Below are 10,460 nucleotides of genomic sequence, written 5' to 3'. Positions count from 1 at the left end.
CAAATGCAAAGAGAAAGATGGAAGAATATGGTTTTAGGCATGATATTGCTTTCAAAACTACAGCTATGAGACTCATACCTTAGTTCCCAGATACTTTTCTTAAGCACTTGATGTTTACTTCTATTATCTGTTGGTAGTATTGCTTGTTGCAACTAGCTGTTGCTGCTATTTATATATTTTTTTTTTCCACCTAGAAAAATACATTTTGGCTAAGAAGCTGCAATGAACAATATTTATGAGTCTCTCCTGAGTTTCAGTCTCACCAGAATAATGTTAAAAAAAAAAAAAAAAAAAAAAAAAAAAAGCTTCAAGTAACTCTTGAGTCCTTGTTCTTTTACACTTCAGTCTTTTTATCACTGACTTTCTTATCTGAATCATTCTTTAGGGTTGCAGGGTTCTGGTTGATGCACGGGACAAACTGGGGATCCCTTGGCAGTACACCGAGAATGAGAAGCATGGAATGTTTTTGATGGCTTTTGAAAACAAAGCTGGAATGCCCATAGAGCCTGCCACCTTCCAGCTGTATGTACCCGCACTGGGCGCGCTCTGGAGGGATTCGGGAATCAAGGAAGCCTTCAGCCGTCGGAGCGAGTATCAGCTGGTGAGTACGTCCATCTTCCCAGTGGGAGGAAAAAAGTTCCCTGTGGTATAAATGTCTCTTTAGTTGAAAGATTGCTTGCTTACATGCAAGACTTAGCTATTATATGAGCCGTTTGTATAATGCTGTAAATCTGAGCACTTCAGCAGCAGAAACAAGCGGTAATAGGAGACAAACTTGAAAAACTACATGGCAATAAGAGGGAGTGGAAAAGTGCACATGACTGGATAAACTGGAAGATCAAGAGGAACCAAAAAAGGCAGGAATTGGTTGAACTAAAAATATTTTAGCAGCTCAGTAGGTCTGTTCATAGTAGGTCACTGATGAAGGCACACTTAATTTGTAGCTTTCCAGTCCTGCCAGCTTGCACTGTATTGAAACTGGCAAACTATTCCTGCATGCACATCTTTTGAAGTGAATGCAACACCCATTCTGGCTGCTGCTATTTGACTGTTTCTTTTCATCCTGACGTCTGCAAGTGAAACTTGGATAAGCAACTGAAAGATGACAGCGAACTTAAAAATGTGCTATCTTCCTTGCTTTCTTGTTATTAGGTCTTCATGCTCTTGTGCCAAAATAGATGCACTTCTGGTGTGGAATATGTTTCTGACAGCTGTTCATAATCCACTCCTTACTCTTCCTGTGTACGAGATGGAGATGCTTTTTTTTTTCCTCCCTTTTTCGTCCCTGTACTGATCCATGCACCTAGTACCATGGTTACTAGTTTTTGGAAAATTATATGGGATGGTTGCCTAATTGTTCCAATAAATGTATCTTTATTATTTTAGCATATTAATTATGCTTCAATCTGCAGGTAGAATTCTTTGTTTTGGGTGTTCTGTCCCCAAACTGCATTCAGCTTTTTAAGGGGTGGGGGAAAAAAAAAAAGGAAAAGAGACAGATAAAGATGAAGTTCTTCATACCTGGATATGTTATCAATGTTTAATTAGAGGAGTTAGGCAGAAGATAGAAACAAAGGAACTCTGTATAACTAAAGGAAAACTAGAGAAATTCAATAGTGAAATTCTTGGTTGTTTCCTCACACTGCTTCTCTAGTGTCTAATACTGTGATTCTCTAGTGTCTAATACTGTAGTTAAACTCATGTTACAGCCCTTGGGTACTCATCTGTCTCCACTAATAAGATGCCTATTTGAGTCTTGTTGCATATCTTTTTGAAATCTGTCTCTGAAGTATCCTGAGACTGCTAAATGAATGGCTAAAGAATAAATAAAATGGCTAGGTTAAACTGTCACGGGATGATTGTATAAACCTCACTTCCTTAGGCTAAAAATGTACCAGTTTCCATGTTAAAGCACTGGGGGTGGGGAGGAGGAGGTACAGTGGGGAGAGAACATAGATAAATTGTTCCATAATTCCTAGCATCTATAAACACAGATTAAGACTTTACTGTTTTAATCACTGTTCAGATGTGGAATAAAAAGATACTTCATGCCACAGGGAACTTGAATTTAACATGAGACAACTACTAAGAGAATCCTGTATGGTAAGCAATAATTGCATCAGCAGCCTGTTAAGATTTTTTTTTTTTTTTTTCTGGGAAACAGTATGATCAAGCATGGGTTTTGTTTTTAGGGAGAGATTCAGACTGGATTCATGTGGGAGGTTTGTTCCTGTACTGGTTAGCAATAAAATTGCATCAAACTGGAAAAAAGAAATGTAGCTTGTTGAATAAATAGCATTCCAAGACTAGTAGGCCTACCTCTGCATTCTCTGGCTTTGAGGATTAAACAGGAAATACCAAAAAATAAAAAAGCCCCACAAAAACCAAGCATACAGACAGGCAAGTGATCATTTAATATGCTGTCATTTTTGACATCATGGTATAGCTCTGTCATGCATCTTTTTGGATGGCATTCATATAACCTGTCAAATGTTACTGGGGCAACTGGAACTGCTGCAGGCACCAGAGCTGTGAACTTGTCGGTAGTGCAACAATACAGTGTGTCACAGAAATACTGTGTAACTCGGTCCCACTGGATGCTGAACACCTTGAAAATACTGGGTGCTATTATTTTGCTGTGCGGGCTGCATCACCAGGAGATTCTAAAGTACTTTAATTGTAGTAAAAAGCCCTTACTGCACAAAAGTTTTAAAACGTAGTAGATTGTTCTTGAGGATACAAATGGTGCTTCTGGATTGATCACTAAACAGATTAAGACCTTAATAACTTGAACAAGTTTCCATTCCTCGCTTCTGGGTTTGAAGGAAGTCTGATCCTCTGAGTACATGGGGATTAGTAGCAGTACAATTTCTGTTAAAAATTTTTTTTTAAACTGCAGAACTTTTTAAAGGAAGCAGGTGGTTTAAGGAGATGCCTTTATTTATACTTGCATATGATGTGTGTAAAGCCATACCTTCATTTGGTTTAAACCCTTGCTGGATATAGCCTTATGTAAATAAATAAGCCAGATATAGTGGACTCTGAGAAAATAAATCTTTTCTGAACTGATTTTAACTAAGACTAAAGAAAACCTCTGCATCAGCACTCCCTTTCTTATTTAGTATAAATGAGCTATTAAATGGAATATGCTTGGTTTGAACTGAATTTATTATCTTTAATAGTTTTAAAATCATCACCAGAATTTGAATCTTTACATTATAATAATATTTCTGAATGTTTCTGGACAATGTTTGAAATAATGACCTTTCTCGGCACTAGCATTTTCTTCACCCTGGTCTTACAGTCAACTGAGCTCTTATGATTGTTGTTATTTTGGCTTCTAAACTGTAGGATTATATTGATCTGCTTTTGAACTGCCTGTATTTCTTCAGTAAGTTGTGTGTCTGTTTAAAAACAAAGAGTTAAACGTGGTTAACTAGAGCTGAATATTGCAATGTACAGGTGTCTTCCTATGGTCTGTAAGGCTCAGCTTAATGACCGACTCAGCAGTAGCAGGCTTGTTGAAAGAAAATGGCTCTGACCATAACCTCACACAATCTGAAGGCTTCTTCCCTGGGACCACAGAAGCTGCCTCTGGGCATTTCAGTGTTTTCTGCTTCATATTCAGTGCCTAGAAGTGCTGGCTGTAAATCCCTGTCTGGGTCTTTGAGCATTTCAGAAGTGAGTGGGTGGATTCTACAATAGCAGGGTGCTTTTTTGCTTTTTTTTCTTCACCGTCTTTCTTAAAGCAGACTGCCCAATTACACTTTCTTCTCACAAACATCAGCCTCTCGTTCTTCCTCCGCCTCAGCCTGTCCCCACTGACCAAAGTTCCTCTGTTCCTTGTATGCAAGCCAAGTAGTTTGGGGACAAAAGCTTCATTGTATGTTTGGTTACATTGTCACGTCTGTCCTCGTTTTTTAACTACTAGAATAGGAATTCCTTTGTAATCAGTATGTGATTCTTCTCTCTTCTCCCTGCCCTCATTATCCTACCCCAGTTTCTGTCTGTATGTTAGAAAGGAATACATTTATCATGTGTCTCTTATGTCTTGTAACATTTTTTCTTTTGAGGTTGACCTGATAGTTTGGGCAACTGGGTGTTAATTCTTCATTGCCAGCAGGTGGAGACAAATTCTATTTTGAATGGCGGCTTGGAGAAAGGACCTTGGGATTTCAGTTATGATTTAGCTGTAAAGGTAGAGGCTTCTTCAGTTTATATAATAACAAATGTTTGGTCGTTCAAGTGAATGTATTTGCAAGCTTTTTTGCACCCATAAATGATGTTTCCTTTCATGTCATAAACATGAGACTGTGGCCAAGGTAGGAATTGCTTTGGTCAGGTGGCTTCTGGTTTGGTGGTGTCTTTTTGTTGTGGGTTTGGGGTTTTTTTTCTTCCTCCCTGGTCTCTAGTGGGAGAACATGAGAAGCTTTTCACTTCTGTTTTAATGTGTCCAGAACAAATAAAATCTGAAGCAGGGTTAAGTACTTGTTTGTCTTCTTGCAACTTAACATGCTTCATGTCATTGTGGGTAAAGATGGGATAAATAGGGCTTGTCAGGCAAGAAAATGATACTTCTGTCGTGGTCAGAACAGATAGATATTGTGCGCTAGTGCTGTTATAGAGCTTAAACTGACAATGAGCAGATCTGCAAAGGCCGTCATCTTGTTTCATCAATTCTTAAAGCAAAATTGACATTTTTTTATCACGTTTGTTAAACATGCACAATGTTTTTTTGGTTTTGTTTTTAAATATCCATCTTAACTACTCTTAGAGCAGTGTCTTTATTTGAATGACTCTTACTGCTTCCCTTCTCAATAGTAAGTTTTTCTAACCTGTAACTATGTATTTCAAGAGCTCCTGAACTTCTCATGTGGTAGAAGTAATATTCTCATTTCTTTAGGATTGATGGGGCTGTTTACTCTGAACCCTAAAGACTATTTGAAGTTAAGGCAACTGTGCGGAGTTACTCACATGCAGCCAGACTAGCTTCTGGCTTGCACTTACAGATACCTGACTTTCTTGTTAGAGAAAAGAGCTTGGCCATCCAAGGAGGCTGCAAAAGGCATCTGTTTTAATGCAGTTATTCTTAATAGACAGACTGTTCACAATCCAACACTAGAATATCAATTTAAATTTAACTGTTGTTATTGAAGTATTATTATTGATATTCACAGCACTGTTGAAAGAATTTCTAATGTTTTAATACTCCTTTTTAAAAAAAAATGTCAGCATTAATGGGTTCCTGAGAGGGAAGTATGGGACTTGCAAATACAGACAAAAACTTACTACTATGTCCATGGCTATTTTTAGATCTGTGCACAGGGAATTGTATGGAACACTTCCAGTAATACTTCAAATACTAAGAGCCTCAGAAGCCTTGGATGTGAGAAGACTCTGGAAAATGTTTTAAAGACCCTTTCTTTTATATTGATTCACCATTCTCTGGGTGTTTTGAGGTGTGGGGGTTTGGGAATATTTGTAATAGGACATGAGTCACTTCCGAGTCACTCCCCTATGAATTAACTATGTAGGTTTTGTTGTTTTTTTTTTTTCTCTAAGCAGACACTTGAATAAATCAAAGTGGTTAAATTACGCCTGCCAGAACAGATAGTGTGCTGGAAATGCTGCATAGTGAACAGCCTGGTCCTTGTGCTGGTATAGCTTGTTGCTGCATTCTCCTTACACGAGGAGCTGATGGTTTCAAAGCCTCATAGGCAGCCAGCTGTGTGTTTTGGGCAGTACAGAGGTGAGGCACTAGTCATTCACACTAATTCTTGATTCAGAGTGGACAAACTGTTGCTTAAAGGTCTTTATTTTGGTACAGAAATAATAGGTATGGCAGTAATGTAAGATGATCAGGAGTTAGGCCATATACCAGCTGCTGTAGTGGATGGAGGTTATGTGGCAGCATTTGACTGCCTCTAGAAGTCAGGTGAATTGAGAGGTTGGGCAGCAGAGTACTGACTGGATGTGAGAAGTAGGTGACTTTTGAAGTGTCATGTTCAATGAAATCTGCAGGAGTGGGCTCTACTTTGTCAGAATTCTTCAGTGCACTTTAACAGAGATTTCTTGATTCCAGTAAAATGTTTCCAACTGATCACTTGTCATTAAGATGCAAGGGCCGAGTAGAGGTAACCTTAAAAGCCTGTTTCTAAATATTTCACTCTTCTTTCAGCTTATATAGGGCAGCACTGAAATGCAGGAATACTTGTGCTTGGTATTGACATAATGCACTTGCTAATGTGAGTCCTCTTGAGGAAATACCAAGTGTCAGATCAACTTCAGCTTATACAATTGGCCATAACACAAAAATGAGCTGTTCTTTTTTGCAAACTACCATTTGAACATGAGCTTATAGAAGAGACTATTACAGTTGCTTAAAAAAAAAAAAAAAAAGAAATCATCTTTATAAAGCTGTGAAACTCACATATTTTATTAGCGAAATCCATTGGGGCTTGACCAATGCTGGTAAGATGTACAAAGGAAATACCCACATTGTTTAAAGTGCCAGCATGAGAAATCTTGTTACCATTTAATGCACGTAACTGGGACTAGGCAGCAACTCTCTGCCAAATTACTTTGGAGCTTTGTTTGGGTATTCTGAGTTTGCAGGACTCCTGTGAAACTAGATTATTGCTGCGGAAACTATGTGGATTTTTCTTTTCTAGATCTGGATGGGACATACCACTCTGATCTAGAAAATTTTTTAAAAACAGTGGACTGACAGTAGTGCTTCACATCAGAAACTCACGTTTGCTGTTGCTGAGACTTGGTATTTTTTAATTATACAGTGTTAGTGCTGAAAGTCAGGTACATTTGTGTCTAACAATGTTATATGGGTTTTTTTAAAGTTAATTGTGATGCAGTGGATGGTATATAGACTTGTTTGAACTTAGCTCTTACACTTAAGGAATCATAGTGCTATATGATCTTAGCCTTCCCTTAAATTTGCCACTTCTTTGTTAATAAAAATAACAGTAATAGTCTGTTATAATCTGAATATGTTATAATTCTGAAACAATGGCTTAATCTGACATAAGATGTCATATTAATTTAAAAGATTGTTAACTTGCAGACTTTTATCTATGCAGCTTGAATAACTATGCAGCTTGAATAACAATATCCTGCTCTAGACTCATACAGCAGGGTGAGTTATGGAGATGTTTCTCTTGAGTTAAATACCACAGAGGGTTTCATGCCAGTATTGTGGCAGTTAAGTGCCAGAGGTCCAAAGCAAAATTCTTAGTTCTAGTTCTGTCCTCTAATCCCAAGACCTCAAAAGTTTATGGTTGAGTTATAGAGTTTGACTCATCTTTAAACAAGCAATTAACTTTTGCTGTACAAGTATAATACTGCAAAGTATTGTGGCTGGTCTGTAGTAGGAAGAACTAGCAGTTGGAGCCCCTGGCTTCTAATCCTGTCTCTAACACCAAATAGGAAATTTTTTTTCAGATCAAAGTCTCAAGCAAGACCTCTCAAACAAGAGTGGCATTTTGTTAAAGGAGGTGAGAGTTAGTGAGTTACAGTTTGGGTTTTTTTAAAAATTGAGAGGTAGCATAAAGCAAAATGCAGCTGGAAACCTTTGCACAAAATTCTGTGGGTATTGGCCAATACTGTATAGTTTGTCAGTTTGCATCTACAGAAGTTAAATGCTCAGTCTCCTCGTATTTGCAGTATTCTAAAAATAAATGCTTAAACGATATGTTAATGTGCCTGCTGCCACCAGAAGAACTCTTTGAGCAGCACAGTGTTTGGCTGTACCAGCACTACTGTGTCTTGACAGTCACTGAGATTCAAATTCAGGACTAAGCTGGAGCAGGAGGCAGCATTGAGGATCTCTCCATAACACATTGTCTGTCACCTACACCAAGGAATGCTTCACTTGATAATCTCAGTTTGCTTTAAGTGCCACGGAGAAAGATGTGAGAACTTGCATTTAAAGTAGGCTGGATCAAACCCATTTAGAGAATCAAAAGTCAAAAATAATTTTACACTGCAAATAATTTCGAATTCTAGCAAAATCCACTTGTGCAATGTCTTCTCTCAATGATAGAAGCTGTTCTCTCAAGCAGAACCACCCATAGAAAGCTGTGTGATGGGTAAAGCAGTTATTAGCTGTTCTTAAATACTTGCTGCTATTGGGGGGAAATAACAAGAAACAGAAGGGTCATGATGAATTATGACCTTTTCAAAACAGTGCAAATGGAAAAGTGTTAAGAGAATAGCAATTTGTTACAATACCTACCTGAAGTCTCAACCAAGGATTAAAGCCCTCTGTACAAAATGCTCTGTGGAAAAATAAAAGGATTCCTGCCTTGAATTGCTCCTGGCCTTAGGTTATGACAAAATGCAACAGCTGGATGAAATGTAGCCTGCATGGAATTGGGAGGATAAGTTGGAAAGTAATGAGCAGATCATACATAATAAATAAGTGGATAACAAGAAATTGATATGCCTACCATATGGGAACTGAGACACTGAACAAGAAGAGCTGTGCTACTGGCTGTTCTAGTACTCTGTATAGTGAATTCCCAGCTACAATTTTTCTTTTTTTTCTTATTTATTTAAAGATCAGAAACTTAGGGTAAAATCACTTCTAAAGTCTGTAAAATGTAGAGTGCATTAATGCCCTACTGTCTGTGGCTACCAAAAGGTTGAAATACAGACTTTGTGTGGTCTTACTTTTTCATTTTTAGGTTCTTGGAGGTAGATTAAAAGGCCTTGTATTTTTATGGTACTGTGTAAGGCTGCCTGTAGGAGTTTTTGCTTTTGGCCCTCAGATGCCAATAAATCCTGACTGTATTTTTGGTGTGGTTAAGGTGAATGAGAGAAACAACTTCACAGATACAGCTCCCATGTTGAAAATTCATTATGAGAATTTGCATCTTGCCTGTTGATTGCCATTTTTCTGGTTGAAAGCCTTCTTTTTACTCATGTGTATTTTATTAAGAACAAACTTTTTTTGTCTTTACCTCTTAGTAATTGAGCCCATTAGAGAACTGTCTGGGTATCCCAAAAGATTTGCAGAATAGATACTGTACTCATCCTTGACTCTCTCTGTATGCGTGTGGTAGTGGTTAGTTTGGTGTCTTACCTTCAGCAGTAGCACTGAAACACAAAATCTAATGTTCTTAGACTGAAAAAGTCCTTTTGGCTCCCAACTCTTGAGAATAAATGCCATCCCTTCTTCTGCAAAGAAGCTTTAATTTTATTATGCATAAAATAATTAGAAAAAATACTCAGTGTGTCTATCCTTGCAGGATTGTTGTTCTAAGCCCTAATTAGTGCTACTCTAACTCTTGCAGAACTGTATTGAATATAAGGATTTGTTCAGAGCAAGTACAGCTGTAATTAATCTTTGCATTCCCATCAAGAAATGCTGGCACATGCTGTGAGAAACAAGGAAGGAAACTTTCAGTTCAGGCTGTCTGAGCCAGTACCCAACTGCAGCTAAAAACCACTGGAGTAATCTCTTTATCCCTTTCCAGTGTGCAGGAAAGTTCTGGGCAGAGACAAACCCAACCCAGTGAGCAGCGTTTAGCTTTTGATTATGCTATTTAATTTCATGTTCAGAAAGTTTCTAATGGATCTCTAATTCAAGAGATTTCAAAATTGGCAGCTAGTATCTCCATAGAGATTCCCAGAAATGAGAATGTATTCCAGAAATCTGAGCAAGTTAAGTACATTTAAAGGTGCTCTCTTTGTACGTTTAAGGAAGTCTAATAGAATTCCTACTGAAATTTGGTGGAAGCAAGAGAGAGCTCATATATTAAGTAAGGAGTACATGCATAAGTTAAAACTGTGGTAGCACAAGTACAATTTTTATTCTAGTTGAAACAAAACCCCTGCATTATGCAGAGACAGATATATTAATATTTGGCTGTTTACACTGCAGTCTATAAACAAAGAATATTGTTTCTAGTGGAAGGGCTCCACTTGTCAGACTGGTTTCAACCTTTGAATCTCAAAGATGTAACTGAAATGGAGACTTATATTTGTGTTACCATGATAAGGTTTTCAAAGTTTTTGGTATATCAAAGCTACGTGTACTATTTGAAGACCCAGCGAAGACTGTCTTAGCTGTGTAAAAGCAAAGAGAGGACTCCTGCTGCTTCCTGTGTGCTGTATTAGCACATTATTAGTTCTCTGACCCTGTAGCTGGTTTCAGGAAATTAGGACCCAAAAAAAAAAGGCACTGCAAAAGAAGAGGTGAATAGTTTTGTTAAGCCTATCTCCCTGACATGGCTCACTCTGCTCAGAGGAGCGGTGCTGATGGTGCACTTCAGAAAGTTCCAGTATTACAAGTCAGCTTTTTGCACATCATTTGTATGTTCTCTGTAGTAATTCAGCTTTCTTTCATATTGTTACTGGATCTCCTTCTCTCCACCTAGAATTGAGACAGTGAGCAAGGGAAATCGGTGTCTTTAAAAATTCTCTAAAATGTTCCCTTAGGAGAA

The 10,460-nt window shown here is 37.9% G+C and overlaps 1 protein-coding gene across 1 annotated transcript in view; it reads left to right on the top strand.

Annotated features, from left to right (window-relative positions):
• The first annotated feature begins 381 nt into the window (after positions 1-381).
• Positions 382-10,460, top strand: part of GNA12 (G protein subunit alpha 12) — a 31,167-nt gene continuing 21,088 nt past the window's right edge. The window contains exon 1 of the mRNA XM_026858971.1: positions 382-601. Within this exon, the coding sequence (XP_026714772.1) occupies positions 461-601 (141 nt within the window). The 5' untranslated portion in view covers positions 382-460. The remainder of the gene's footprint in view (positions 602-10,460) is intronic.

Source organism: Athene cunicularia (assembly GCF_003259725.1).
Source record: "Athene cunicularia isolate RWA chromosome 14 unlocalized genomic scaffold, athCun1 chr14_part1, whole genome shotgun sequence".
Taxonomy (NCBI): domain Eukaryota; kingdom Metazoa; phylum Chordata; class Aves; order Strigiformes; family Strigidae; genus Athene; species Athene cunicularia.
This window is presented reverse-complemented; position numbering and strand designations above follow the sequence as displayed.